The sequence below is a fragment of the Calonectris borealis genome, chromosome 7 (genome assembly GCF_964195595.1).
Source record: "Calonectris borealis chromosome 7, bCalBor7.hap1.2, whole genome shotgun sequence".
Taxonomy (NCBI): Eukaryota; Metazoa; Chordata; class Aves; order Procellariiformes; family Procellariidae; genus Calonectris; species Calonectris borealis.
The window spans coordinates 30172170-30198096 of NC_134318.1; the positions used below are offsets into that span (position 1 = coordinate 30172170).

The following is a 25927-nucleotide window of genomic DNA, read 5'->3' on the forward strand; positions in this document are numbered from 1 at the left end:
ATCTAGATGCCGTGTCTCTGTATCTTATCGCTTGGATTTTTTTGTTACTGACTATAAAATGATCTTACTCTCCTTGGCCTATGCTATTCTGTGCATGGCTTCTAGCAGTCAGGCTTAGATGGGAAAGTGGGCAAGGCTGTCTTTGGGATGCAGTAGAAGATCTTGCATCATGTCAGAAATTAATTCCTGAAATGGAGATGCAGTGATTACAGCTCCCTGTATCCTTCCTAGGCAGATGTGCAGTGGCATTTATCATACAAAGGATAAAACATTCAGGCTATCTGTTTCCATGGTAGAAAGGATAAAATGCAGAGAAATATCCTTCAAGTGTTCTACAAATAGATTTGAAAGAGTGCTAAAGTCATTCAGCGTGTTTGCAAGAGATGACTGCTGTTCTTACAATGCTCTTCACCAGAGGTCTGGTAACCTTGGCCATTTTGCTGGAAGATGTTTCTATCCCATTATCCGTAAAGTGACCACCTGAGCTCTCTTTTCCCACTCATGAGTTATCCCACAGTTTCAGAGACCTTTCTGCTCCGAACCCTCATAGGGCAAAGCTGCTCACTGGGGACTCCAGGTCATGCCTCATCCCAAGCTGATTGCAGCTTCAGACTGACCAGTGTACAGGCAGTTGCTTGAAGGAGATTGAGAAGTTCTTTGGCATATGATAACTGGAATCTTTTGAGATTCATTGTCCATTTATACATGATGATACACACTTTCCATCTTCTCTTAATCCTGTGCTTTGGGAAATCTGTGCCTGAACCCTCGTGGACAGACTTTATCTGTTTCGTCTTTAGTGTGTGGCAGAAGCAGTAGTTTTATGACACATACGTGCCTGGTACTGCTGGCTCAGTTGGTGCAGGAGGAGGTGTGTAGTATTGTGTGGGCAGCTGTAATAAAGTGTAAATATGGGTAAGTTACCTTAAATAACTTCAGTACTCCAGAGAAGTGATTTTGCAGTGCACTCTCTGGGAAAAAATAAAGACTGATGGCAGTTTTGGATTTGTACAACTTCAGTTTGATGACAAATATTTTGGGTTTTTCCTCTATGTACTGTATTTACAGCAGAAGGTTCAAATTATGATTTACAGCAGTAGGTTCAGATTATGCATTGAGATCTGCTTTTGGGTGCAGAAAACTAATGAGGGAAATGCTTCATGGCCCAGAGGTCTGGATTTGCAGATTCCAGTTCAACAGCTGCATCTCTCTGTGTGCTGGCAGGAAGGAGCATCTGTCAGGGATGCAGTGTGGTCCTTATTAAATTATAATTTAGAGCTGGGGCTTAGAGAAACACTGAATTTATACTGAAAAAAAAAATCAGTGGTCTCTGTTATCAGAAGAAATGCCCCTTAGCTGGACAAAGACTAAAGGATTTCCCACAATTTTTCAAGCTGCAAAAAGCAAGGAAAACGGATTGAATGAATTGCCCTCCACACTTAATTGCTCCTTGCTCTTCTGAAATAGTGTAGGTGTCTTTCCACCAAGAGAATAAAGCCCCCCGAGCCCTTTAGGCTTGTTTCCTATTCGCACATGACCTTCAAGGCAGTCACGCCGTGAATGTGGCTGCATCAGGAACAATGCCCTGAATCGTGTGACGTTGAATTTCTTCCTTTTCCACTCTTATCAATACCCCGATATGCAAAAATGCCCTTTTGCATGGATTTTAAAACAGCGTGTTGTTCCTATTCCAAGCTGGCTTGCTTTTCTAGCACATCTCTCTTCCTTCAGCTATTTAGAAACGCGGTCATCTTTTTATCTTCATGATGTTCCTCCCGAGTCACCTGCTATATATTACCCAACTTCAGTAAATGGTAACTGGTCATCTGAGTCGGGAAAGGTCGTGTGAGTAAGTCTGGAGCTGTATAAAATTGCTGAAGACTGAATCATTGGGCAGTTTTCTTCCGCGTAGCTTGCACACGTTGATGTTAGCACAATTTCCCAGCTATGGGTGGTGAGGCTTCCTTGACTCCCTCTCACAAGCGATATTGAGGTAGCCTCCTCTACAAAATGACTTGAGAGGTCGATGCTGTTACCCAAGTCATAAGAAAATAACCATGAAAGTTTCTGGGAGTTCTGTGAAGGCTGATAAAGAAAGAGCTTTGAGCTTCTAGTCTGAAGTGTATTTTTGCCTATGCAAATCAGAGAGGACTGGAGCTCTTTCATGTGCTGTTACAGTGCCAGGAGGTGTGGAGTCACCTCCTGCTGTCCTCTGGTACAAGGAATCACACCGGCCCTGGGTATTGAACAGCACATGTCCTAACAGATTCACTCAAATCAACTGAAATTCAGATAAAACATACTATTACTTACAAAGTTATCTTCCTCTTACTCCCGTTATTTGCTGTTTCTTTTCTTATATACAGACTGTAAACAGTTTGGGGCAAGACCCATCTCTTCTTTCTATCTTTGTCAGATTCAGCATGAGGGGGTGGCTAGCAGGTAGGATCACTTCTAAAAAAATGGAGCATCTCTACGTGCTCTTGTCCTCAGGCAGCAAGGATTCAACACCTTTGGTCATTTTCTGGCTGACCTGTTGCAGTAGATGCTAAGGAAAACAAGTTCCTGTATGGACTAGTCCAGCAGCTATTTATAGCAAAACGTTAAGTAATAACTTCATGGGTCTGGCATGGAAATTGCTAGGAAGGATGATGGAATAGTATTCATGCTTTTTCTTTGGAATAAGTGCCAGAGATGCTGTTTATCTTTGTTAAAATAAACTGTAACTTTATGCCCTGACTAGCTGTTGAGGTTTCGTGTTTTAATTCAATGGTCCTGGTTCAGATGCTGGTCTGCTAAAGAAACAGGGTTAATTACTGGTAGAGGGTGTTTAAACTGGTGCAAGCTATGTGCTGCAGAGCCAGACAAGAGTGGAAAAGTCAGTAATTTAGATTCCATTTGCGTCTATGGTACAGAAAGTGCAGATTAATGAAGGAATGCCCCTGTGGATGGCCAAATTCTTGTGTAAGGGGAGAAATGCTGCCCTTTCTCCTGGTTTTGCCTCAGCTCTACTTAAATTATTTGCCTGGAAAAAAATAATATTTTAATCATGTAGTGGTTAACACTTCCAGTGCTACTGGAGACTCTCTGGTCTGGGCAAAAGTTCTTGGTTATAATTTCTATTTGTGCACTACGAAGTTGCTGGAGAGCAGGGCTGGTGTCCTGCGCTGGGTTGGCAGCTTTACTCCTGTGCTCCTCGTGCCAGCTCTGCCAGGTAGGCTGGAAGTTTAACAGCTCAATGGTGGGAGTCACGCGTGGTGCTCCTGTGTTTTAATCCCAGCAATGCACCTGAAAAAAAAAATGCCATTTTGATGACAAACTCTGTAACCTCACTTAGTACCCAGGGCAAGTTACTTGGCAGGAATACATTACAGATTAACTAGTGGGTGCTACCAAAATAAATCCAGCTGCTTAGAACTTTGTGAGATGGGGGAGCCTTGGTTAATCACTAGGACCTGTTATGTTTTAGGAGAGGGGTGGTGTTTTGGTATTTTTTTTAAATGAGAAGATACGAAGCATGTCTGTCTTGAGAAGAACAAGCCAGGAGAGTGCAAGAGATTTTTTTTTTAAAAAAAAAAGGAGTAAACCTAAGTGAGGGAGAAATGTGCTGGATGAGGTGAGGCCAGTGACGGAAGTGGAAGACTTGAAAGAGTGAAGTGGCTGAGAAACTTTAATACTTGTGACAAGGGAGGTGGAGGAGGAAGATGTTTTGGAGAGGAAGGGATGGTAAAGCAAGCAGAGGGGAAGGCTGTGCGTTCTGTGAGTTTTCCTCAAGGAGAAATGGGCAGAGGGAGAAGTGGGAGAGAGGAAAGGAGGATTTGAATAGAGAAATGGAAGAGGAATTCAAGGAAGTACATGGCTCCTATAATCCTGAAACATTTAAGAGGATGTTAAGCAAATAGTAAAGGCAACAGTAAATTTTCACCTGCCTGATAAGTTGCTAGCTCTAATAACTCCATGCTTTAAGGATTTATTTGCTGCCAGACATAGTCAGGAAAAAAAGCCACTGGAATCAATACCTTTTGGGTCTAGTCAGTGTGTAGCTACACTAGAATTTCAGGTGCATTTTTCCTTTGTGAGCAAAGACATTTCATATTCCATTTCACAACGGCATAAACCCTGCAGCCAGGAGACCCCTAGCAGATGTATGTTTAAAGGGCTTCCCTTTAGGATTGCTTTCGGACTTTATATTGAATGAAAATCTTTGATATTTGGGTAACTGGTGTGGATGGAAATAGTTTGGAGACTGTACCGACCACAAAGTGAGCAGTGCAATTTTCTCGTGCTGAAAAAGGCAATTTTCAGTTGATCAGAAAGAAATGAAAACAGACAAAAAGGACATAGAGAAGACGTACTAGGTGTCAGTATATCTACAGCCGCCAATCTGCAGAAAGGAAAAAGCAATGACCTGAGTGTTAAGACATCAACACCAGAAGGTTTGCAAAAGATTCAGAGGCCTGCTCACATTGCTAAACAACATTGTCCTTAGATAGACAGGACTAAGTGCTCACTCAGCCAGCTCCTGGGCTAACATGGGCTGACCTCCGCCCTGGTTGATGAGAGCAATGCAGCCACAGAGTGGGAGCCATGGTGGTCTGGAAATTCTTGGTGTCTCCATTGAGGGGTGGAAGATCTTCGTCACAGGAAGCCTCTGTAGCTGGACATTGTCCTTCATCTGTGCTGTCACTTCGGGGTGTCCGCTGGCTGCTCTGCGGAAAGGGGAGCGCCGGCTTTGAAGTTTGGAGACAAGCTGTTTCACACGCGCTTGCAGGCAGACGTTAGTGGAGGAGGTTCGCTTAAGCCACGGAAAGGAGGGAACGGGAGCCTTTGGGCAAAGCACCACTTGGGTTCCAGAAAAATAATCACAACATCTCAGAACTGCTTGTTAAGCTTTAAATACAGATGGGGTAAGGAGCTGCTTCTGGCAGGCATGCTCTCAAGAGACCCTGCAAAGAACAACGGCAGGGAACTTCAGGAGGAAGAGTGTGAAACAAATATCACTTGAGCACTGCGTTTTTAAACAAGACTACACACGAAATGACCCAATTTTACAGTACCTCAAAGTGACTCTAAATGGATGGTTTATATTAGGAAAAAAGGCACATTCCAAGTGTAAATGTAATGTATGATAGAAGAAAAACTGCTTCCTGAGATTCTCTAGAAATGGCATTACAGCTTAAAACTTCATGGTATGTGGTACTGAATGATAAACATAATCTACACTGTCCAGCTGGGTAAGAGAAGAAGTAGAAGAACAGGCTCTGGGATACATACCCTGACCCATCCAGATGCTAAATTAAGGTGAGGGCATACACATGTGACGTTTGCTATAAATTCAAGCAGCAAAATACAGAAGAGGCAGCAAAGCCACTGGAGATTTCACAACTGCGGTCCAAAGTTGTCAACAATGTTTCTGATTTGAAAGGAATATTTTGCCTTACTAACATGCTCTGCGTAAGGCAGGAGCACATCAGGGCTGTGCCGGGCGTACCTGTGCTGTGCACAGAAATAGGTATTTGGGAAGGCGCAAGGGATGTGAGGAGGCTGAATCCCCAGCTCCTGAGCCCAGGAGCTCTTGAGGAAAGAGCTCTTTGCTGTTCGCTGTGATGTAAGCTCACCTAGCCTGTTGGGCTTTGAGGAACTGATGGTATTTGAGGGTTAAATTGCTATAATCTCAGGGATATTTCAGTTAGCGCAACTCTAGAGTTTGCTGTGAGATGAACGATACCATCCCTGTCTTGGAGTGTTTTCCAGGCTCTTTCTAGAGGCATCCCTCCAGTGGTTTTTGTTCTCTGCCCCAGAGCTACGAATACGAGCCCAGCACCCATACCACCTTCCTACAAATGTTGTCTCTGCGGAGATATTCCTGTTTTCTGCCCTATGTTGGGGAGCCAGAGCTATTCCCAGGTCTTACTGTTCACTTGCCTTATCAGGGAGTCTCGACAGAGCCAAAATTTTTTGAGAGAGCAAGGTAGGATGGTGTCTCTGGCCTGGGACTTTTGTCTTTCTTGGTGAGAAATGGCCTCTGATTGGGGAGCTGTGCTAAACAAGACACTTAGGATATGGGAGGTCAGAAACAACAGGAGATTTTTGGCCACTGTGTTCTGCGTCCCTAATGCATAGTCTTATGCACTGGGATGAATGGTAGAGCAGTGGGAGAGCGTCCTCCAGCTGATGAGCCAGATAAGATGCTCTTCATTACCCTCTTAAGACCCTATCTTTTTCCACCGGTGATAGAGGGAGTATAAAGAACAGCATCCTAATTTAGCTTATTATATTGTAAATACGCAGTGGGAGTAGCCTGCTGTGGGCCCAGTTCATCATCTTGAGTCCAGAGGCACATCTTTTATTTTACACGGGTATGATTCAAAGCTAACTCAAGGGCTTGAGTTAAGGACAATAGCTTCTTGAACTTGCATCTTCTTTGGATGGCTCTGTAGGTAGGTTACACCATTTTCTGTCATCTCCTGGATTTTGGTTCTACAGGTCCCTTTGCTTGTCTCCAGCACTCTTGCGTTTGCTTTTTTCCTGCTCTCCATTGCTCCCACCTTCCTCCTCATCCTGACAAATATCTAAAGTTTAACCTTGACAGGTTACTTCTGTTTCTGGTGAACTCTCAATATTCAGACTTCCAAGCTATTACACCGTACATGGAAAATGTGCCCAGGATAGACTTTCCATTAAACTGTATTTAAATTGGAAGAGAATGCTGGCACATCTACAAGTATTCCAGAATTAGATCCCAAAATACTGAGGCTAGTTAATCTTTTGGAAGAACAAAAACTCTTACTGATTTATATTTAGCAGAGGGAATGCATTTTAAAAACACAGTCTATATGAGGCCCCTTGAAGAAAACATCTTTTACATTGATTTGTAGTGCATGGAAATACTACGTGGCCATAAAATATTTGCAGTCGGGCTCTGCTTTTATGTAGCTGCTTTTTTGCAGCATGAACTGTCATGAACCCTCTGAGAGCGGCTGCTCTGCTGACTGTGGGCTGTGCTACCTCTGGGGCAGCAGTTTAGCTGTTCGTCACAGCTGTGCCCGGCATTGCGGGAGGGGAAGGGAAAAGGCAGCGTGCAGTTAGCGCTACGGGGGAAACACTAGGCTTGTGAGGATGAGGCTTTGGTTCAAAACCGATGCAAGGTTTGTACCTGTACTGTACCTTGGGACCTGTCTAGCCCATTGGGGAGAGCACATGCGGAGCCACGGTTTGGCTTCCTGGCAGACCCGCAGGAGGAGAAGCTGAACTTGCCCTCTCTGTGTGCTCGTACGAGGTTGGAGGGAGGGGCGGAGGTGCTGCTGGTCCTAATCTCAGCAGCACTGCTCTGAGTTAAATGTCTACAATAACTAGTTAGGCTTAGTTTACATGATTATGAATTAGGAGGAACTCTGTAATGCTAATACAGGTGTAAAATGTTCTGTGCATAGTTCTGATCTATACTAAGAAAATGAGTCACTGGAATTACAGTGGGTGGGAGTGTTCACTGGCTTGTCCCAAGTGGACAGTTTCTGGAGAAGGAGCTATTGCAGGGAACTAGTTCATTAATGCAGTGGGTCAGGGAAGCAAGCATAACTTATTTTATAAAGTATACATAATCTTATGGCCGACAGTGTATCTGCTTATCTTTGAGAAGATAAGGATTATCAAGAGGAGGTAGTATGGAAAGTTTTGGGGTTTTTTTTCTTCCTTCCGTCTCACCATCTCTGCAGCATGGACAGATCAGCCATCACCCTGGGCAAGCTGTTCCTCCTTCTCCTGAAAGCATCAGATATTAGCAAAGCAGAACATTTCCAAACTGCACATTCGCAAGAGAAGGATAAACAGAATTTTTAAAACATCCCTAAATCTTAAACTGAACTGGACTTAATCTTGCTTTCTTTTGTTAGAAGACATAAATACGTTTTTACATTTCTCATTAGACTGCTGACAGACCTGACCTGATCACAGCAGAGCAAAACCGCTCTAAATCAAGAAAGAGATCTTGGATGCTTCCAGAGTACCATTTTTTACTTTGATCTTCTCATTTCCTACTCACAACATCTAACTTAAAATGCCTTAGTAATAATAATAAAGATGCAAAATCACCAAGATGCAAAGAGAATAAGGTCAGAAGTGCCTTGCTGCTCTCAAAAATCAATAATTGTATGGCACATGCAAGTCACTGCTGCCTGTGGATCAGAGGAGCTGCTAGAAGATAGTGTGGGGAGAAGCAGCTACTGCTGATGGAGGGATCCCGGTCTCCTTTCCATGGACCTGGCTGGATCCCAGTGGACGTGGGTCCCGAGGCAATTCATCCTGCCACTGCCCAGCATCTTTCTGGGGGGCTGCTCACCCCCTTTCTCCTTACCCGGCAGACGGGAGCATATGGCTGCTTACTTATGCTCTTGCTGTTCTTATGTGCTTAGCGGACTTACGGTCCGCAGGGGCTCGGGGGGATTTGCATGGGGAGAGGGAGAGGAGGAAGCCTGCAAAGGGTGGGCTGCACCCACGGGAAGCAAAGCGGTGCCGGAGGTCTTGCGGCCATGCTCCGTGGCATGCCACCTCGGTGACTGAATTGCTGTGAATGACTGTGAGAGATGCTGAGTAAACAGTGCCTAATTAGGAGATGGTTAATGATTACACAGCATCATTGCTGAAGATGTGAAGTTTGAAAATTAATTTATACGGGGAAGGGGTTTCTTCTTGACAGCCTTATGTGCATATAGAAATACTTATATATTCACACACCTCTCTTCTGATATCATCTTTTCTTCACAAAAAAAAGGGCATGATCAGCCACCTTTGTGGTGCTTCATGTTTTTAAGTGCTTGCACTGGCGTCAGCTGGATTGTTCCTTCTGGAGATGGAGTGTGCGAGGGTTTGCCTCCCCAGCTCAGTCCTGCCCTGCTGTCCTCTCCTCCTGCCTCTCCTGCATTTCTGAGGGTCTTCCTCACCTTCCTTTCCACATCTGGCAGAGTCTCCTCTAGGCTCTGCCCGGGAACATCTTCTCATCTCTCTCTGGGTAATTTCAACCACAAACATTAATTCTGCCATATCCTTCCTACAGTCAATTAACAGATTCATCTCTCCTCTGTACTACTTAAATCTCCTTTGGCCAACCTAAATTTTTGCTCTGGGTTTTTTTGCTTTTTTAATAAACTATTACAAACAACTCAGGCTTAATATAACTGAGGCAGAGCTCTCATTCTCCTGTCAATCCTCAGCTCTTTTACCTTCTTTTTTCAAGCTTTATAAAAATGGCCACCCTCCCGACTCTTCCTAATACTCATAGCCTCAGCATCATCTTCAAGCAAGCCTTCGTAAAGCCTCACATCCGAGTTGTAAGCAGGGACATGTAAGTCGATGGGTTCAGCTGATGTTGCTAAAAAAGCCCCGTGCCCAGGTGATTGCCTGGCACTCCTCCGGAGGTTATTGTCTCAGCATGAGGAGTGACTGCTGAACAGGACACAGCTCTTCTCCTCGGCTACTGCACTGCACGTGATGGAGGGCAAATGCACATCCCAGCTGGGCAGAGAGGCAGAGGAAATGGCAGTCTCTGTTCCAGCCCATCCTCCTAAATCCGCTCCAACACATCAGTGTCCTGAGTCTTGCAGATTCAGCCTACATCTGCCCCATCTTCAGGACACAGCCTTTCCCCTTTCCTTTCCTTTCTGCAAGCCTCAAAGTCTTCTCTCTTCTGCCGTTGACAAAGTCTTGCCACACTTGTATTTATTCCAAATTTCTGCTGTTGTACCTGTTTTCCTGCCCTCTGTCCTTACTGTCACTTTTTGCATCTCTTTCACTAATTTTATTTTTCTTTATGAAATTAAAAATCAGCTTCTTCATTTTGAAGGCTCCTCACAAACTAACCACTCCCTACCGCCCCTCAGTCAGGTTTGAAAGATGGATCCATCATGGATCATCATGCAATCAACTCCAGCTTCTGTTGCCCACTTTTTATACTGGGGGGGGGCTTCTCATAGATGTCTGTAAAACCACCCTTGTTGTCTTTCAGATCTGTTACTTTAAACACAGCTTTGCTTTTTGGTCTTAAAAAAAAAAAAAAAGCACACTCCAAGCCCCACCCTGACTGGTATTATTTCCTTTCATGTGCATGTGGTTGGTCTGCACCTGCCTCTTGTCTCGTAGTTTGCAATTTAAATGGAAAATCTTACACTATGTACAAACCTACTCTCTTGATACATCTCGTCACTGCTAAAATAGCACAGATGAAAATAAGTTACGTTTTGGCTTTGACTTGTTTTGGAGTCTTGGATGGGAGTGCTAGATCTGACCTGCTGGCTTAGATCCACCTTGTAGATATGTCCCTAATTCACGAAAGTTTAACCCAAGATGTTCCATAATTTCAGGTCTTCTGGATTTAAGGCTCCAGAATTAACCCTTTGCATTTCTATCATTGAATGCCCCAACACCTGCGAAGCTATAGTCTGTCTTTGTGGAAGAGCAGAGCTTTGTTTCCTGGTCATCTTGTAATGCCAAGATGAGTAGTTCACCGTGGTGACAGCAATCTGACAGGGTCATTATCACTGTAACAGGCACAGGGAGAGCTGGACATAGACTGGAGATACGTGATTACTTATTCCTTCAAAAACAGCAAACGTTTTTAAAGGCAGTGAAGAAACCCTTGTTTTTCATTTGCATTAATTTACGGTTCCCTCTCTTCTGTGCAGATGCCCTGGGTCAGGCTGCAAGTGAGAAAACAAGGTTTGCAACCCCTTTTCAGTTTCCACTGGTGTTAAGCTAATATTTATTTTTAGTAAACTGTATCTTGAAGTGTGCTTTCAAGAATCCTTTTGCAAAGCCTACCACAACGAATTCATTGTGGTTTTCTCCTTTTGAACTTTATCAGCAAATGTGAAGAATCAGTGTAACTAGTTACACTGTATTTCACTGTCATAATTCCCCAAAGTATGGGAACACCTCAAAAAGCAGTAAGGCTTATGAGCATTCACCTGGTGGTTGGTTTTTTCTCCCTGTGCCGCTAGTAACGATCCACCTTTGGAAAGGCTGTGCAGGTACTCTTCCAGGGCTAGGGCTTTTCTCCCGCACCATGCGTGCATCCTGGGGCAGGGCTTCCCTTGTGTTCCCCACACCCGCGTATGGTTTCCTTTTCTTCCTTCTCAGAATCCTTCTTTTTAAATGCATATACGGTAAGGCCACCTGCCACTCTGTGAGCCTCTTTTGATAACATAATAATTTTGAAACCCTTTTCTCCGTTCATAGTGTGGTGTTTTGCCCTGCCCACTCTTTTCACTGTCACTGACCTGCAGGACAGGTACCTCTGTCACCAACCCAGACCTCTCCTCTCCTCCTCTCCAGGTGGACAGGGAGTTGTTGTTCCCACTTGCTCTACTGCCTGTCAGTCCCTGGGCTCTGTTTTGAAGTCATCTTTTCTCTTTCTTTCAATTCTGAATGCCAGTTATTTCACATGCTCTAAGTAGTTTATCTTAAATACCTTGCAGTTAGTTTTCAGTCTGAAATGAGTTCTGGCAGTATTCTGATAGGTACCTCTCAAGATTTTTTCAACTGGAAAAAATGTTTTTTAAAAAAATTAAATCCAGTCATTTCTTGCAGCATTTAAGAAATCCCAAGCCTTTAGGATTATGCCTAATGTTTGCAGAGCATGAATGCTTCTGGTGAAAACCCCTAACACGCTTTGGGATGCATTTTGCTAAGCTGAGAACATCCAGTGCTGCCTTTTGTATAGTGTGTGGGTGCTGTTCAGGCCTTGAGATGCAGGAGACCAGGGACATCTAACGCACATGGAGGGAGAAGTGTGCCACCTTTGGGGCAATACTCTGCTTTCTCAAACAGGGGTCTGAAAAGGATGCGCTTAGGAGTGGGACGCTGAAGGCAGAGCGGTTCAGAGTGCTTCACATTGCGGTTCATGTAATGTCTCCTTCACCTTGGCTTCCTAAAGGTTTCAGAAGATCCATCCCAAGTGCTTGTGGCTCAGGGGAGCAAGTGGTACATTACTACTTTTGCTTTTGTGTTCGGGGTTCAAACCCAGAACTGAATGAAATGGTTCAAACAGCATCTATTATTGGGCATGAACTGAAAACTGAAGTCTATGCAGTCTTTAAAACCGTAAGAGAGCGCAGATGCTGTTCTTTATCACCCTCAACGAGAAACCTGGAAAGCTGTACAGGGGTCCATGGTGCTTCTCTAGTTTTGCAGCCCATTGACACAGGCTGTTTTCAAACAGCCTTTGCTCTTGTGACTTCTGTCACAAGATACCAGTTTGCGTAGCCCTGGCATGTTGTTACAACTCCCGCTTCTCAGGGGGAAGTTGTGGTATGTTCTGGAGTGGGAAACCTGCAGTGCCCTTGAACATGCTCTCGGATTTCAGCCTTCTTTCAAATACTTAATAGTTTGCAATTTTTATTTCAAGCAATTACTTCACTTCGCCTTTGTAGGTGAGTGATAAGTCAGGTTGTGGGAGAGGAGGTTCTGGGTCAGACTCAGTTAATGGAGTCTTGCATGGTTGCTGTGAAATCAGGAGGACTTTTACTTACTTTGCCAGCTGAAACTCTGGGTTTGTGAGGTTCACTCAATTCTTTTACGTAAAGAAAAAAAATTTGAAACCTACTGCAAGGGCCCCAGCTGTACTGTACCAGTATTGCTGGTAGCAAAGGCTGAGGATGTCAAAACGGGTAGTAGTTTAAACAAAGGGATGGAAACAGTGAGAACAAAAACTTTAAGCAGATGATTTATTTTATTTTTAGCCGGCCAAGCAAGGGCAGCAATGTGTCTCACCAGCTTGTGTTGCTGAAGTGTCCCTTTCCTTGTCTAAGTCCAGTCTTAGGTGTTTGTATTGCCATCTGAAGTTGCATGGTGTGTCCCCCTTTTGGAGGGGACATGCTGCCCTGAAGAAGTTGAGCAAAGGCCTTTATATTTGACCCACTGCTTTGTAACTTCTCCAAGTATTTGTAAGGTGCAAAACCCCATTATTAAATAGTTGCACTTCTTAAAAATTAAGACCTTTTCTGGTCCTTACCCGAGTGTGTTCATCATGCAGGAGTCATTGCTGTGTAAGAGCATTTGGGAGAAAGAAGGGGGTCTCCTCCATCCTTCCATCCACCTGTGGAAGCTGATCCTGGGGTGGTTTCTTCTGTTCCTGTAGAGCGTGGCTGCCCTGCGTTCCAGCTGTTTGCATGGGGAGCACTCGTCCTGCAGGCATTGGTCTGGCATGGGTTTGACCCCTTCTCACATAGCGGTGCTGGGCTGTCATTGTAAATAAGCATTCTTCTAACATCCTTCCCGTGGGGTCAGGCAGGACCCTACAGCTCCGTAACGCTGCTCCAGCAGGTGCTCTGGACATACGCGGTGGTGTTATCAGAGCCTGTTTTGAAAGCTGTGGGCAGTTTTGGTGACTCCATTGCCGCATTTTAAAAGGACGCGATGTCCTATGGAGAGGAGTGGCAGCTATTATCACAGCCAAGTTAGCTGGTAAAATTAGGGCACTGAGATACGCAAACAGGTTAGATTGTTTGTGCCTTTGTGCTGCACAGGTTTGTTTTGGTGTGTGACTGCTAGGAAGAAGTTTGAGCTACAAAATTCAGATCTGGATGCAAAGATGGCATGAATTGAATGTATATTCACTGGTAGCTTCTTCTCTTTCGCACATATGCACCCCTAAAAACTATCAAAGACGTGTTGAAAAAAAACAAGACTGGAAATGAGCAGAAAAAGAGTTTTTCATATTTTTCTATGGATCCCTTGACTTTAAATTATCTCAAACAATTGATTATATCCTCAATATGTGTCTTGTTTCAGAAATGACTGTGACTTCACACATATTTTAGAGAAGCTGAAAAATTTAGGAATGGAAGTTTTTACACTAGATGTTTATTTTTAGTTAGTCTACCTATAAAAAGGGGATATAACAAAAACAGAGAGGCAGCTAAGAGATGAGCAATGAGAAGATCCAATGGCCTAAAAAATTTCTGCCAAAAGAGAGGCTGGGATGGTTTGCTTTGACCATCTGTCAACGGTCTTGTCCCTACAGACCAGCATGACCCACCTGGGGAGGTGGAGTGGAGCAAGGTTAAGTCGACCACTTTTGCTGGCTCTGGCTCATAACCATTTGTGATGGTGAACAGCATCATGTTTGCAGTGATAAAGGAAATACTTCTTTGCAAAATACCATTAAGCCTGAGGAACTCATCAGCAAGGTATCACTAAAGCCGAGGGCTTAACAGGGTTCCAGAGGGGTGGTAATAGAGAACGTATCTGGTTTGGAAAAAAACTAGTGATACTGGAAGGGATGCAACCTCCCGTTCTTTGGTGCATAAGACAGCCTCTAATTACACAGGTCTTAGGAGGTAACCTCAGAAGGGTCAGTAGCGTGCCCAAAGGGAAAAGGTCAGGCTCGTGCGAGCCGCTGCATCCTGACCTTCCCCGTGACAAGCTGCCGCTTCCACGCAGTCTGCTCCTCCTGAAGGTTTCCCTCTCTGACCTGCCTCCTCAGGTGAACCTCTACTTTTTCTTGGTACTCTGCACCTTATTTCTGCTCCTCCATGTGTGAGGAACAGGAGAAGGAAGGTGACTTATATTCCACATAATTTTTAGCATTAAATAACTCCCTTCACCTCTCCCTTAAAGCATTAATGAAAGTTTTTAAAGTTCTGTTGTCTGGCCTCTCTGCTCTGTTCTGAAGGGATAGCACTGTTGCTGAAAATGTGAGAAAAAAAAACAGCGAGGAGATGAGAAGTCTGGAGTGACTGATTCTGAAGTTGAATTAAAATGTTCTCATCAGAAAGCACGATTTTAAGTTCTGTTGGTAGTTTTTCAAGCTTGCTCTGACGATATGCCATTACAACTTTATGTAGCTACAAGCTAGAACTACCCCAAAGGCTGGGAGGTATAGGGTCCAGGCTTTTTATTACAAAGCTAAGTATTACATTAGGGGTGTAAACATTATTTTATAGTGTTATAGTATAGTATTTATATATTTATAAAGACATAACTGTCAGCAATTAATTTGCATGAAGAATGTATATAATTAGTTTCTATAGTTTGCATATTTGATGGATAGAGGTTTTAACCGTACTGTTTAGTCATGCATCTTTACAGTGCAAACTGGCACATTGTTAAGGTCATATTTACTTTTGTTGCATCCTTGAGTGTATCACGGAATAACCCTTTATTCTATTGATACTCTGTTTCCAAATCTACGACTACCTCCTCCCAAACATATGCGCATAATGTAGTGTGTATGTGCACACAAGGAAAAGGAAACAGATGACTTGTGCTCAGTATAATGATTATTTTGTGCTTGAACTGCTGCAGGCTCCCTGTTGAAAAGAAACTCAGGCATCCATTCATTCATGAACAAAGCTGCTGTCGTAACTGTGTTGATCCTGCATTGACTCTTTGTGTAGGGCCTCGGTTAGAGAAAGATGTAATCTTCTCCCTGCTTCATAGCCTTTCTCCCTCTTCGCTTTCCTCACTGTAATCATAGCGTGCTGATCAATGCCTTCATGACAAGTGGGACCTCGGCTGAGGTTCCCATCAGTGGAGGAGAGAGGAGAATGGATGGTGGCTGGTGGGGGAATCCAGGCGGGTGATTGCTGAGTGGGGCTTGAGTATACATTAGCAATGTATGCGTCTGAGCTGGCACTTAGCGAGGTTGGACAGGACACATGGAGGCAAGGATTGATGGAGTGGCTGTTGCAAAGGAGGAGTGAAACAAATGGTCAAGTTGTGTGGGAGTCCTCTGGAAGTGGAAGATTTTCCCTAAATTTGACAGCTGTGATACAGCAACTTCACATGTGCTTTGCTCCAGTTTTAGAACCAATTCTTGCCTTCTCTTCTGATGTGTGGCCTGAAAATGGCCCGTGATTTCAGTGCTGAGCTGCGTTCTCCATGTCGTGCTCTGTACTATCAGACCGTCCAGATGGGATCCTTCTGTATCCTTGTGGCCTCTTATTGTTCAAGATGCTCCAGAAACCCTTAGTGATTTATGGATGGGGATTTGACTAACTTTTATTTCGATCTATAGTTCCCCTCTGAAGTACCCCTGCTTTTTTTTTGCATTGAAAGTTTTTTGCTTGCTACTCACAGCAGATTTGAAACCCTTTTTCCCCCCTTTTGCTTTCAGATTCCATAGGTGGGTCATTTTCGGCTTCCTCCCACCGATGCCACCACAAGCAAAAGCACTGCCTCCCCATCCCGCAGTGTGGAGCTCTGTCCATCAGCCCTCTGCTTTTCCATCCCCACACGAAGGGATCGCAGATCATCATGGACACGACACAGAAGGCAGTGAAGCGCCAGGCTAGCTTCTGCAATGCCATTACCTTCAGCAACAGACCCATCGTTATTTATGAACAAGTCAGGCTTAAGGTGAGTAAATGATACCGTCCCTTATTGCCATGTGAATCAATGTTGGGGTGTACCAGGCTTTGGTTCTTGCACCAGGTCTTTAGCCCTTCCTTGAAAAGCACAGTAGTCAGATCTTGCCCTTGAAGATCTGTGATCTTTGTTGGTACTTCTGCTTTTGTCATCATAGTTCTTGGAGCCATCAGTACAGACCGCTGTAGAAACTGAGAAGAAAAGGGAAATCCATGCTCCGAAAGAGCTTATCTGGATGTTAGATGAGGAACAACAGATTAAGTTGGGACTGCTTGGAAAACAGCAACAAAAAAGGGCTGTTGGTCAGTCTGAAAGGCAGCAGCCTCAGTATCTCTCTAGCCAATGTGTCCTCTAGGCTTTGCATGCATCCTGCAAAGGAGTTTTGCTGGGCGAGCTGAGGGAGGGCGAGGAGCTCATTAACACGTTCAGTTCCAAAACAAGCCCTTTTCTTCCTGTAGACAAGGCAGCGATGAGGGCTGGTCTCATGGAGATGAGGGCTGGTCTCATGGAGGTGGGCTGAAAAGGACCTGGAAGTGAAGGTGCTTGCTCATGTGCTTGGCAGGGAAGATAAAAGGGTTTTGCTGAAAGGGTGAAAGGAGCAGTCAGCGTGGTCACAGTTGGCATCTAAGAAAAGGATCTTTCTGGCGGTCTGCTGACTGCTTTGTTGAATCAGTCACTCAATACCATTAAGGTCAGAGGAGAGAACATTGCAGGCATCACATTTTTCTCGCTGGCAGAGGCGAGTCTCACTTCCTTTGTGTCTGTGGTAGCCAAGAGGATGGAGTTGGTAGCCCTTGTGCTGCAGCTGGCGTGGGAAGTTCAGCTCCTCTAAGACAGCATGCCTCCATGTGCACCGGGCGCTGCTTCCCCATGAAGAAATTCATCAGTCCCCTTAGGAATTGAAGCACTCAGCACCTTGAAGGAGCTTGGGGCCCTTTGCGCTTCATCCACAGATATTTTCCAATCTTTATGCCCTCAGTTTGTGGGACTGCGTTTTTCAGTTCTTAGCTGATTCTGTGCATTTCATTGTCACAAAGTAGGTCATCATCTTTGGCAGACTTTAGTTCATGGCACACGTGAAAGATCTGCCTACAAATCCTTCATTTACACACAAGGAGTTTTCCAGGAGGTTTCTCTGCATATAGCTATTGAATCTGAACGATCCTGCTGTTGCCCATTGCTCTACAGCAGTGTATCAGCCTTCCCTGCCACCTCCCTCACGGCCAGCAAAAGAGCAGGAAACGAGGAATACGCCTCCTTTTGAAAACACAGAGACATTTCAGTGATTTCAGGCTTAGGCCCATAGGTAGAACATCCCTCCTACAGCTTGTTATGCCTCCTGTGGAGCTCTTACTGCTTCCATTCAGGCTAGAAACCCAGCAGGACTCCCTCACGTTGCCTAATGGGATTTTTTCCCACGTTGGCCAGCAGTTTGGACAAACAACTGCGAAAAATTATTTGGGAGGAGATGAAAGCAGCATTTGTGTTTGAAAACACCATCAAAGATTTGAGTGGGTTTAGCGGTTTAGGCAAAGGTTCTGGGTTATTTCTTTCTCATTCTGAAACAATGCCGCTATCTCTGGAAAGTCATACTTGTTTATCACTGTATACTTTAGGATTTTAGCTTGCATAACGTATGGGAAGAATACACATGCAAATGTGCACCAGGGATTTACAAGCAGAGTTCGTGCCGAGTCCAATGGGAAGGTCTCATGGGAGTAATCAACAGGCTTCAGCAGAACTTGTACTCTAGGGAAAACATCTTTGCTTTTCTGATAAGTCCATCCTGTAATTGCCTTGTTATTGTGTGTGCCTGTGGAAAATGGCATCTTAAATCTTGTTACCAGCTAACGACTAACCATGAACCCAATCGTTCAGGTCCTATAAAGTCTAAACTCCCTTTGGAAAACTAGAGGAAAGAAGTCAGGAGATATCATTCTCTTTATTAGGTATTGTATCTCTGGTTTTATTCTGAGATTTCTTTGCAGCTTTGGGAATGCCATCAAGCAGCCAGATTTCCTCTTTCTTTGCCTCTGAGATATATGTCCCAGTATGGTTTCTTCCATGTAATTCAGAGCACTGCTAGGGAGTGGAGTGAGGTTGTCAAAGGTGGCACAAGGCACAAGGCAGTAAAGAGCAGGAGCCTGAACCTGTGGAAGCAGCCATGGCTTAGCAGTTTGGATGTAGACTGTATCTTCTCCTCCCCTTCTGGTACCCGGTGGACCTCCCAGGCTTTTCTGCTAGCAGTGGCTGCTGAAGAGAGAATTTGGTCCATCATTAACCGTTGCCTTTTTTAGCAAAACTGTGTACCCTTTGTCCAGCTGTGTCTAATTCTTGGCAGGCTTTATACTAGATTTTAATTTGGTTTTTAGTTTGCCTGTGGTCATACTGTATTGAGAACTGTTTATAGGTGCTGATTAATACATGGAACATGTGCAGCCTCGATTACCATATGAATATTTACTTCATGCGGCCTGTGATTGCTGTGAAGTATTGGCAAGAGACTGTGAAAGAGTAAATTGTACAAATAACGAGGCCATATTTATCTCAGACCCAAAAGCTTTTAGGACTTTCAGTAAATTTGCTGCAATAAATAATCCAGGCTTCTTCTTGGAGTGTGCGTATATTCCCCATTTGGTCACGTGCACGCCCCGTCCGCCCCTCTTCCACTGGGTACACGCATGATCCCATCCCATCCTGGCCAGGCATACAGAATAGCAAATCTGCTTCAGTCATTTTTAGTGCCACCCCCGTGTCCATCCCGCAAGCAGGAGCTTCCCATGGTCCCTGGGACTGAGGTCAGTGCTCAGGTGTTTCACGTAAACAGTTTAGGTGCTTGGCTGGACTGAGTAGGGATAAAGAGCAGCACTCGCTTAACTGAGGAACTGTCTGTTGATAACTTTTTTCTGAAGCTCTGAGTTGTTTTCTCTGATACTTTAATTATAAAACAGAAATCTTTAGGCTTTGAACAATGTCTTTGTTGTGAGATTGTTGTGCCCCCAAGGGCACACGTTCCAGATTTGCCTTGGAGAGGAACATGTGAAAGAAAAACGCAGTATTTACAATTGTGATTAGAAGAGAATTCAGAAGTCCAAAGAAAATGTCTTGGAGAATCCTTTGGTGAAAATCCTGTGCTTCCAAGCTGGGACACGAGGAGCTGCTGCCAGGCTTTTGAAGTCCTGCAGACCTGGACAGTTCAGTCTCTGGTATTGCCACTCATCCGAGCCATTAGCACTTTTGGCAGAGCAAGAAATTACAGTAAGGTAGCAAGTTTTGTGTGACATCTGGTAGGTGGTACCTATCCATGTTTCTGCTCTTGCCCTGCAGCCAAGAGTGAAACTGCTTGAGGCTGCCAAGGCTTTGGTGGAAGAGGGCTATCTCAAGTGCTCTCATGTTTGCTGCAGATTCAGTGCATGAACAAAAACACCAATTACGTGTCAACTGGCATGCAGGAACTGTGCTGGCCCCACATCAGGTTTGGATCCAGCATCCTTAGGTCTGTCATGTCATAGTCTGGATGCTGACAGACTGAATCCCTTTGAGGGAACAATTCCCAGCAGGTTCATATTCAAACAACAAAATGAGAGAAAAAATCCTCCAACGGCATCATCTCCATCTGAGGATCATACTAACCCTGGAAGACTCCCTGCTTCCATGGGAAGAAAGAGACCTTGTAACTGGGTGGTGTTTTGGATGTGCTGCACGTGTTTAGGACCCGCTGCCTGCTCCCCTCAGATCCCCTTCAGTCCAGGGCTCAGTTCGTGTGAGAAGAAGCCAATGACTCTGGAGGCATCTGTGATCCTTTGTCCTGCTGTCTCTCAGGTGCAGAAGGGTGAATATGACACATGCACCATCCCAAAAACTACAGCAGATGTTCCTGACCCCAGACACACTGAATAACCGCATACTGACAGGTGGGGTGTAGATGTGCGCAACATATCTTGAAAAACACCACTCACAACTGAAATAAATAGATTTTCCCCAATCATAAGACAACATCTATCATTGCCTCTTAGTTGTGTATTTAATATCATTAAATACTTTAAATTGTGCTTTCCCACACACAAGTTCTCCGCTGCAAGGCTGTGATTTCATCCAATCTGACAAGCTAAACAGGGGTAAGACTGTCTTTTACTTGGCTGGGAAACCCAGAACACCCTATGGTGGTGATTGTGATTCTGGAGCCAGTGCTTTTCTCTCAGGTCATGAGAGACCCCATCATCTGAGCACCACAGGGGAACAGCTCTGCTCCTGCAGGTGCTGAGATAAAAGCTCTTATGGCCATTTTTGGCACATTTTGTGAGAGGATGATTCTTAGGCCAAAAGGAATTACCCTAGAAATAGAAGTGAGTCATCATGCAGCTGTAATTACATTTCACTCTCCGCATAGATCTAATTTGATTTTTTTTTTTCCCCCAAATATGTTCATTGTATCCTAAGTGTGCAGCATTGCTGCTTGCAGCTGAAAAAGCTACAGCAATGTTTGGTGGGTAAAATGTTTCCTACATCTGGTGGGCTCATCTGTGCTTTGCCCATCGGTGCTCAATGGCACAGAGCCTGCAGTGTGTAAGTAGATGTTCAAGTGCCACACGTTGTTATCGCTGCTGTTATCTTTGCAGATCACTAAAAAGCAGTGTTGCTGGAGTGGGGCTCTTCGACTCGGGTTTACTTCCAAGGATCCATCGAGGATTAACCCTGACACTCTGCCGAAGTATGCGTGCCCCGACTTGGTTTCCCAAAGCGGTTTTTGGGCCAAGGCTCTGCCAGAAGAGTTTGCGAATGAGGGAAACATCATAGCCTTCTGGGTGGACAAGAAAGGACGGGTTTTCTATCGGGTGAACGACTCCGCTGCGATGCTCTTCTTCAGCGGGGTGAGGACAGCAGAGCCTCTCTGGGCTTTGATCGACGTCTACGGACTCACCCGCGGAGTGCAGCTCTTAGGTGAGTACCTGGGTCCAAACACGCAGGGATGATGCTGAGCCATCCCAGCCAGCCTGGCGCTGCCTGTGCCCCTCGCTGTGCTGGGACAGGCTGTTGTTCCTCCCCAGAGCATCTCACGACCTCAGCCTGGATCAGTGGGTGTTTGAAACTTAGAACGTAAATATAACACGAGTGAGAGGTGGGAAACAACCGACACAGTATAGCACCAGACGCCATCTGTAAATAAGTGGATTTCTGCCCAGAGGTGTTGCTCTATCAGAGCATAGTCTGGGGTGTGGCATACACCTTGTAAAACTTTCTTTTTATCTCACCTGCTGCTTTCCCCACGCCGAAGTGGGGACATGCATTTTACGTGTTATGGATAAATCCTTCCTGGGTGGCACTATTATGATTTTCTGGTTGGTTTAGAGGGTGGATTTGAAACATGGATATCTTCCAAGTTATCTGGGAAAAGCTTGCCAGGATGTTGCTTTCACAGAGGAGTTTGATTCGTCCTCTGGAGCCTGAAGGTTGGGTATACAGTTGGGGTTGGAGGACGAGGAGTGCTGAGTGCCTGTGTCTTCTGCCACCCTCAACTGAAATGGAGATAGTTTGGCATTCACGAGGACTCAGTCTAACCCCAAATGTGCAGGCTGTCAAGGTTTGGGCTATTTGAGTTTATGCATCTTAGAGTAACTGAAAAGAGTCTCCAAGGACCCAACTTAAGGGGCAGCTAGGTTGCTGGGGGACCAGCAGTATCAGCATGCAGCCTTAGACTTGGCTTTGCATTGTCTCTAGGGGAAAATCACAGCACTTCTCCATGTAACAGTAGTTTCATGGGTCTTGTTTTCACCGTGGAAAAGGTTAGGTGATATCTGCTGACCTTCATGAGCTGAAGTTCCTTCTGAAGATGAGATGATCTTGCTAGGCTGAGAGAGGACCTGGCTTTTTCTTGTCGTGCAGCCTGATAATCTCTGTTAAAATGACATCTTCATGCTATATATCAAAAACTTCAATGAAGCCTCTTTCTGACAGTTCTGCCTCTTTTCTGCACTGCTTGCTGTATTAAAAAATATGGTGGCAGGACTGCCTGTAGCAACCTACACAGCAGGGAAGAGGGATGTGGGTTCAGGAGGTGAAGAAATGGGACTGACCTCTTCTTGCTGCAAAAACTATTGCACAAGGCAGAGGAATTAAAGAATTTCTCGGCAGCTTTTTGCTTTCTTTTGGGAGCAGAAAGATTTATCTTTTGTTGTGAATCAGCTTGAATCGGAGCCACTAGGCAACTGTTCTTAGGCCAAGGTGGTGATATTTGAATTGTGATCTAGAATTTGGGCAAGTGTCATGCCAAGAGTTCAGTTAGGAAGAGCTTACGAATGACTCCAAGTCCTCCGGCTGTTCTTGTGAGATTTGGCACCTCGGGACTCCTCTGCCTGATTAATGAGGGCCCATAACTCTGGATTATATGTTTCCTTTCAAAACACCGAGAAATCATTCCTATCCATCATCCGCCCCTGCGTTGTCCTAGCATCTTCCACATCCCTTTTCATAAGGAAAATGTGACTCTTGCCAGCCAATGACTTGCCTCTAGTCTAGCAGGCTCCGGACTCTCTGGTGGGTATAAAGTCCCTGAATGAAGCAGGCAGCTTCTGAGTTTACACAGTTGGCGTGGAGCTCAGATACATATTTATAGCTCGTTCCAGCAGCCTTCAGCAGGCTTTAAGCCTAGCAACTGTGCCGAAACATCTTCAGCTTGAGACCTCTCTATCTCCATTCATTATTACACAGCACTAAAAGTCAGAGCAGGGAAATCGTCGGCTGTGTTGCCTCTAGATCCTATAGACATACCCACTGCAATGCTCTGCATGCCTGTTTTAGTGTAGCAGACCACACATATAGTACAGGACAACTTGCCAAAAACTCCTGGGACTTGACAAATGAATTTCATAGCTTAGCTACAAACATATGGTCGAATTCAGCCTGGTATGGCATGCAGGGCATCTGGTGGAGGCTGGGGATGCTGCAGTGGTATGTTGAACAGAAGAGGCTAGCATTTCAGATTCCAATGCAGTGATTTATTCCCCCCCAACCCCAAACATGTTCCTTGTTCTTCAGCTTCACTATTTTCCCAGTGACTGTAGGTTCCAGGGTCATACTGCACTGCCTCCATTTGCTTTTCTGTGTATTTCACCCAAGAATCTGAACAAAAGCTTTACCATTTCTGGCGGCTGTCTTTCTGTTTATCGCAGAATTTTTCCCTCTCCACTCCCAATAATGTAACTTCACTTCCAAAATCAGACTTGCCTGAAGGAAGGACGTGCAGCAGTAAGTCTTGTGTCACTGCAGGATCCCAGCTCTGCAGGGGAATGCAGTGTGCATTTGTGTCCCCAAAAGTCACAACTTCCAAAACTTAACATTTTCATTTTGCTTATCTGCATTACAGCTGTTCCAGCCAAAATTAGGGACCCAGTAAATCAGGGCAATGACCAAGTCTAGTGACACTGTTCCTGTCTTACAGATTTAATAAAGAGAGACTTGAACAAAAGGGAGCCCAAATCCTGGGAGAGTTAAATGATTTGCCAGAGGTTATCCAGCAGTGTCACCTGATTCAGGGATGCCATCAGCCTTGTTGCCTGGCTCAGTCCTGCTTCCCTCTCTATCAGCATCTCAGGCACTGCACAACACTCCGGCATCACGAAACTGTGCCTGTGGATGAAAGAGAAACAGCTGGTTTGTACCTTAATTTTTCATTTCCTTCTGCTTATGGCTTTACCCATAGCATCAGCCTTACTGATAATTACACCCATGTCTTTACTGCCGGCAATGCACAAGTTTATGTGGCTGTCGCAGGCGTTCCTGGTCCGACTGCCCTTGCTGTGCGTTCAGAAGCGGAGCCCTTTAAGCAGCTTCTTTGCCCACTTGATTTTGTTCTGAAACAGGTAAAAAGGGCTTCCATGGTCCACTGCATCTCAGCCGAGGGGAGGTCAGGAGCTAGTTTGGACCATGTCTTGGCTGTCACTCCTGGAATGAGTCAAAATTAGAGACTGGCTTAAATCCACCCTGAAGGTGGCTTCAGTGGTGCGGTTCACAGTGCTTACACACTTGGTAACTGGTGCTCTCCTCGCCTCTACCCCTGTTATAGAGATAAAAAGGCTTAAAGTCACCCTGGAATCTAGTGCTCCTCAAGGTCTCAGCTGCTTTCCAGCCACAATGTAAAGGCTGGCATAGGAGAGGTTGTTGCAATCGAGTGCATGCATGTTCTGGGTTTCAGGGCATGAGTTTTAGCACAGATGCAGGCCTAAGTGACCTGTAAACATGCCCTTATACAGTGACTCTCCTGCCGACATGCTCAGCTTGCAGGCAGGACGGTTTACAGCTCTGCTTCCTTTTTGGGCAGCTAGTTTTGCACAAGTGCACTTTTACATTTCAGGATAATTTAAAGTAATATTTACTAGAAATGTGGCTTAGCCTTATGTTATCACTTCAACATACACACATGTTCATTCACACTTTAAAAAGAGTCCGAGAAAAATGGGATATAAGCAATCTGCTGCCTTGCTGCTATGATAAAGCATCAAAAAAGAAAAGGAAAGAACCAGCTGTTTAAATCCTGGGGTCTTCAGAGCCCTGGAGGAAGGATGGCAGCTCATGGGAACCAAATGGTGTTGTCTCACATTAGCCTGCTTCTTTCAAGCACTTGGCTAGTGAGCCTGGCATAGACTAAGAAACGTTCATGTACCCTTTCTATGGACTCACCGCTGGACAGCAAGGGTGGCAGCTTCCCTCAGTGATGTGTAAGTTAAAGCATAATGCGTGTCTTCAGCATTTTCCTGTACCTTTTGGTGGGGAATTCAAGGTTTACCTGCTGTATGGTGCCTTTTTTAATTGCCCCATTTTTTTGGCAGTGATACTGTAGCACAGGACCATAGAATGGTTGGAAAGGACCTATGAAGGTCATCTAGTCCAAGCATCTACTGTCTTTTCTTTCAAAGTGTGACAGATATGCTCTAAAAGTATGGAAAAATGGGACTGCAAAGAAATTATGATTTCAGCATATCGCCCCTGCCCTGTATTTCCAGTGGGGTAACGTGAGGATCGATCTGTTCATTTTCCTTAGTCCCATTTGTTACTAGTATGTTCAGCAAACCAAACCCCTTTATTGTTCATTACTCCATTCATGCTCTTCTCCCATCCATTTGTATTTTCATTCATGTAGTATTTCAAAGTAGACTTAGTCTTTTACCAGCACAGACTTGGAAAACCAAAGCTAATGGTATTTAGATTGGCACACTGAGAGGCACCTGTTGAAAGCAAAGCTTCACCACCTCTTGGAAAGATAAAATGTGTGAAAAACTAGCAAGACCTTGCAAACCGGGAAAACTTTAAATGCACATGTATTAAATGTATATGTATTACATTTACCTGAAGTAGAAACAATATAAATATATACTTCAGTCATAAATATGTGTACAGATTCTAGTAGAATTAACTGGCAGTGCTGTATATTAGATACTTGGGAAATCTTTTCTTTCTCCAGATGCCCTTCCTAGCTTCTTATTGCTTCATGTTTGCAAAGTATCAAAAGTCAAAATATGAACTGATCATAGATGCAAATGTAGCCATCTCGGGACTCAAGCTAGTGTATATT

The 25927-nt window shown here is 44.7% G+C and overlaps 1 protein-coding gene across 2 annotated transcripts in view; it reads left to right on the top strand.

The window, feature by feature from the left end:
* The window catches only part of NEURL1 (neuralized E3 ubiquitin protein ligase 1), a 165197-nt gene that overhangs the window by 83602 nt on the left and 55668 nt on the right, over nucleotides 1–25927 (top strand). For both annotated transcript variants that reach the window (XM_075154977.1, XM_075154978.1), the window contains exons 2-3: nucleotides 16109–16350; nucleotides 20979–21300. In XM_075154977.1, the coding sequence (XP_075011078.1) occupies nucleotides 16109–16350; nucleotides 20979–21300 (564 nt within the window). The remainder of the gene's footprint in view (nucleotides 1–16108; nucleotides 16351–20978; nucleotides 21301–25927) is intronic.